Here is a 5,843-nt window from a genome sequence, read left to right as displayed (position 1 = left end):
ATGATAGCCACAGAAATGACCACAAGCTTTCAAAAAAGAAAAAGAAGGGTGGATGAACTGAAAACCATCAAGATGATTGCTGAAATGACATTTGTTTCAGAGAGAAGTAGTACTGAAATTTTGAAATATTTAAATAACAAAGAAAATAATTTTGACTCTTATCTAAATAGTCATGAGTTATCTCCAGAAGAGGTAAAACTAGTTCTATGCTTGCTAGCTAAAGCATGCGATGCAGAAGAATCTCGAAGTATTGTGGAACTGATCCGGAAACTTCAATCGCCTTGCTTGTTTCTCCTTAGCACAGTTCCAAGCTCTTTCACAAAATCAGTTTCTTCGTCCAACGATGTGCAAGAAATGTTAAAAAGTTTAATTAAGTTGTTAGAAGTATTTCTTTTTAGGTTGCCTTTAGAGATAAGCGATGAACAGGATATTCTTCTTATATTCCTAAAAGATTATCTTAAGAAAAACAAAGCTAATATTCAAGATGCGGAAGACATTTTGAAATCGGTTGTCGAACTAGAGAAACGAAAACTGGAATTTTTGTCAACTGCATCTGAAGCGGACGTGTCTGCCTCTCCTCCAAATGACTTTCGTTCGTTGCCTATCATTCCATCTGCAGTTGATATACTCTCAGAAGAACCTGTGTTTCTTAGAAAAAATATCATCAATGGCCCTTATGAAAGTGTTGAAGACTATCTGGATGTGCACTTTCGTCTACTAAGAGAAGACATGTTGCATTCCTTTCGAGAAGGAATTAAGGAATACAAACTTCTCCATTCCAATAATCGTCTAACTAATCTGACTACTGGTCATGTTTATCACAATGTCACTATATTGGCGACTAATTATACTTATTCAGGTATTACTTATAAAGCCGAAGTAGAGCTTTCAAAAGTTGTCAACTGGACATGCACCAATAAACTGAAGCCAAAAAGTCTAATTTGTCTCTCTTTGGATAATTTTGAGACCATGTATTTTGTTTGTATTACTAAACGGTCACCAGAAGACGGATTTGGTAAAAGTTGCCGTTTTGAATTCACGCTAGATACTGATTTGGGAAAGGATTTCGAGTTAGATTTATGTACTTATACTGCTATCGAAGCAGATTCATATTTTGAAGCTTACCATCATACCCTGAAGGCAATGAAAGATATGACGGCTGAGAAGTTTGCACTCGCTGATATAATAGTTTTTCTCAGAAACTATGTTTCTCCACCTGATTATCTCCACCCTAACTTTGTTTATACCCTACTATTATTTAACCCTAACTTGAAATTAAACTTACATAAAGTGCTAAAACTATCTACTATTCATGGCGACATTAGAGATGAGATTTGGCCTTATGGTGATAGCCTTGGGTTGGATGAACATCAGATGAAAGCTTTTCGTTTGGCATTAACAAATAAGATTTGTGTTATACAGGGTCCACCTGGTACCGGAAAAACATATTTAGGACAAAAAATCATATGCACTATTTTAATGAATATGAATGAAACAAAGAGAACTCCAGTTTTGATTGTTTGCTACACAAATCATGCTTTGGACCAGTTTCTTCAAGGGTTCCTTCCTTTCACTAGAAAACTTGTTCGGGTTGGTAGCAGGACAAAATGCGAAGAGATAATACCACACGAATTAAAAAATATCACATCTGCTATCAGAAGATTTGAAAATAGGAATAAAAATATTTCCCTATATATAGCTGAAGAACTATTCGAAAATTCACGTTTACCTTATGATGAAGATTTCTTTACTTTAAATAAGAAGATCAGTGACTGTGAAGAAAGGCTTAAATCTTTGAATTTCGAGTTTAAGTTTTTAACACTGCATCCGTTGTACTGTGGCGTACATATTCTGGGCAGGAATGCACACAGTGATTATGACAACTTTTTTCATAACAATGTACAAAGAAGACATGGTGGTGATTACTGGCAGACAGTTGGTAAGGAACGAGAATGGGAGATGCTGATACAGTCAGTAAAGGAGTGGCTTTGCTTAACCCCACAATTGATCCATATATATGAAGACATGCAAGAATGCAAAGATTTCTTTAAAAATAAAAAGGATGATCAGGTCCGATCTGCAAATAAAAATGGGAAACCGTTTAAATTAGGAATTCAGAACTCCACTCGGTCCCTAGATTCACTGACTGATGATGCAGACATGGAATTACACGGAACAACAAAGGATCAAAAGATAAATAGAAATGTTGATGGCAGTGGTGTGATTGATGCTAAATGGAACAGGGTTGAAGGTGATGGTGGTGAAAGGATAGGTTACAGCTGGCATGCTGTCATTGAAATTACGAAAAAGGTGATAAATATTTTTAATGAAGGTAGTGAAATTAATGCTAACAGTAATTCGACTAAACCTATACAGACAGAAGAAAAGAAGGATGGTAATTATTATGAGCAGTGCACACCAGAAACTGCTGATGTATGGGAACTGTTTATTGAAGAACGTTGGAAGCTTTTTTGGAAATGGAGAAGAAGCCTAGAAAAAAAATTGACGGCAGAAATTCCAAGACGTGAAAGAGTATACAAAAATCTTATCGAAGAGCTTCAAAAGAAGCAACATGATATTCATTATACGATTTTAAAACAGGCTGATATCATTGCCTTCACTGCAACTTCTGCTGCCAAGAACAGAAAATTACTTGAAGAGATTAAACCAAAAGTTGTGGTATTTGAAGAGGCAGCAGAAATTCTAGAAGGCGATGCCATTGCTGCCATACCTACTTCTACTCAGCATCTAATCTTAATAGGTGATCACCAACAACTGAGGCCTAAAAATGCAGTTTATCAGTTGGCAAAGAAGTATCGTTTGGATATATCGATGTTTGAAAGACTCTTTGAAAATGGGATACCTTCGCAGACCTTGCAGATACAACACAGAATGCAACCCGATATAGCCCAGCTTCTGGTGCCAGAAATATATCCATCACTTGAAAATCATTATACAGTCCGCGATTACCCAAACATTAGGGGCATGAAAGAAAACGTTTTTTTCATGGCTCACCAATATCCGGAAGATGAATACAACGAAGCCAAGAGTCATTCTAACAAAAAGGAAGCAAAAATTGTTCTTGGCCTTTGTAGATATCTTCTAAAACAGGGATATCAAAGATCAGAGATCACCATACTAGTACCATATGTTGGTCAGTTATTTCTCATTAAAAAACTAATGGAAAAAGAAAACATATTTCCAAAAGTACCAGTAATTACTATTGATAATTATCAAGGTGAAGAAAGTAATATCATTCTTATATCATTTGTCCGAAGCAATGCTTCAGATGTCATTGGTTTTCTGAGTGAAAGAAATCGTGTTTGTGTAGCTTTATCACGTGCTAAACATGCTTTATATTGCTTTGGGAATTTTACTCTCTACGCAGCAAAGAATCAGCTGTGGTCCTCTATCGTTGAAAAATTAACTGAGAGGGGTGCTATTGGACCAGATCTGGTTATTGAATGTTCTTGGCATGCAGAAACACAAAAAAAGGTATCAAATGAAGGAGGTTTTCACCTGATGTGTTTAAAGCCATGTACTTATCTTTTTAAATGTGGTCACGAATGTCCAAAGTGTTGTCATGGTAATGAAAGACATTTTCAATGGCATTGTAAGAAATGTTCCAAAAACTTACAAAATGAAAGAAGACCTTATAAAAGGGCGTCATTTGAATTTGGCTTCTTGCCACGTGGGCGAATATTGGAAAAATTTCACAGAAATCTCGATGAACCGAAGGACGACGAAGTTAGTGCTTCATCTTCTGAAGATAACGAAAAACTTTTGATGTGCGGGGATAATAATGAGACAAAAGATGAAAGTGAACACCAAGAATGTTCCTCACAAATTGTTGAAAGTGGAAAGGACTTAAAAAGTGACCAGAAAAAAAGTACGCTGTTGCCATGTGGTCATAAAGTATCTGTTAATATGGAAGGCAAAAATAATATGGATTCGACCAATGTTTCTCAAAATTCCTATACAAAGTGTAAGGAAATTATATTCGTTAGCTCTCCATGTGGCCATCTAGTAGGCATTGCATGCTCAGAATATGCAAAGGTTGGAAACGTCAATATAAGAAAGAGATGTAAAGAAATAATGGTTGCCGAGTCTTCATGCGGCCATCAGGTAAGCATTGCATGCGCAGAATATGAAAAGTTTGGAAAAGTCAATATAAGAAGGAGATGTAAAGAAATAATTGTTAGTGAGGCTTCATGCGGCCATCAGATAGAAATTGCATGTGGTGAATATATCACTTTAAATGACTTCAGTATGAAAAACAGATGTAAGGAAATGGTTGCTGTTGATTCTTTATGTGGACACCAGGTCAGGGTTCGGTGTGGTAGTAAAGAACAGCATGCTGAACCTGATACATTGGTTAAAGCCTGCTTTGAGGAATGCTTAGAAGTTCTAGACTGTGGACATAAATGTACTGGTGTTTGTTCTAAGTGCTATTTCTATCGGATACATAAACCTTGTTTAAAATTCTGTAGAAAGTTGTTATCTTGTGGTCACCTATGTAGCAAAACATGCGGGGCTTCATGTTCTTGCAATCTAAGATGTATGGTTCGTTGTCCTCATTATCGTTGCACAAATCCATGTAGCCGTCCATGCACAGTATGTCCCGAGCCTTGCACATGGAAGTGCGAACATATAGTTTGCACTCGTCGGTGTGGTGAGCAATGCGACAGACCTCCTTGTGAGAAACCATGCGCTTTTCTGTATTCATGTGGACATCAGTGCATTGGATTTTGTGGTGAGCCATGTCCCTCGGTGTGCTATTGCTGTAACAATGAAATGTTAGTCCAGAAAGCTGAGAAGAGTTTCCAAAAAGGTTACGTATTATTAGTTGACTGTGGGCATGCAGTCGAAAATAAATATTTGTCAGAATGGCTGAGTGAGTCCTGGAAAAAGAATGATGGAGCAAGTTGTCCAGCATGTTCAAAGTTTATTAGTCATAATTACAGATATGGAAATAGTATCAAGATAAACTTACAGAAAGCAAGAACAGTAGATAACATTCAGCACAAAATAAAACCCCTACTGCATGAATTGAGCGGGACTTTTTGGCCAGAACATGAGTTTTTCCCTATTGCAAATGAAATATATACTTTACTTACCAATGGGGTTCATCTCAGTATGGATGGGCTTGCTGCAATAGAAAAAATAGTGTCCTTTTTTCGGAAGTGCGACTTCTCAAATTTTGATACGAATTTAATAAATTCAGACTCTGAGTGCAAGGAACATATAAGTAAATTGTCACGGTGGATTAGTAAATATCTAAACCAGTCCAGTGCCCAACAGCTTACTGACCTGACCTGGGCAGTACGAAGATCACTAATGCTGTGTTTTCTGACCCAATATAAAAAGAGGATGGAAATTCTTAGAAATTATAAGCTTAATTTATTGTTTGCAGATGCCATGATAATATTAAAGCCACTTAAACCATATCACGAAATTGAAGAGAAGCTTGTGATATCCAAAATCAAGGAAATCAATGAACTAATTAAAATGGAATGTTTGTCTAAGAAATATGTAAAAGGTTATGATTCAAGCCCACGCAGTCATGTTAGTTCAAAATCTTTTTCTGGAATTCCTTTACCTGAATGGTAATAATGTCATTTCAATACTGTAATTTAATATCTGTAATTAAAATGTAAAAGTTCTTTTACAATCAAAATTCAATCAAGTAATTACTGTAATAATAAATCTAGTTATAAAAATTATACGAAACGTTGAAAATGTCCATCTTCTTGAATACCTGCACGTAATCTTTTCGCTAACACCTTTTTCAATGTTTCAACATATTTTATTCTCATTTTTTTTAGCACTTTACCTTTCCATAA

The 5,843-nt window shown here is 36.0% G+C and overlaps 1 protein-coding gene across 1 annotated transcript; it reads left to right on the top strand.

Annotated features, from left to right (window-relative positions):
- Positions 1-5,610, top strand: LOC150083840 (NFX1-type zinc finger-containing protein 1-like). Its single transcript, XM_090375409.1, has one exon. The coding sequence runs from the start codon at positions 1-3 to the stop codon at positions 5,608-5,610; it is 5,610 nt and encodes a 1,869-aa protein (XP_090231535.1).
- The last annotated feature ends 233 nt before the right edge of the window (positions 5,611-5,843 follow it).

This window comes from Mastigoproctus giganteus, chromosome 6 (genome assembly GCF_048544385.1).
Source record: "Mastigoproctus giganteus isolate SK-2022 chromosome 6, ASM4854438v1, whole genome shotgun sequence".
In the NCBI taxonomy this organism is placed as follows: domain Eukaryota; kingdom Metazoa; phylum Arthropoda; class Arachnida; order Uropygi; family Thelyphonidae; genus Mastigoproctus; species Mastigoproctus giganteus.
Note: the sequence above shows the minus strand (reverse complement) of the source record. Positions and strands in the feature narration are given on the sequence as shown.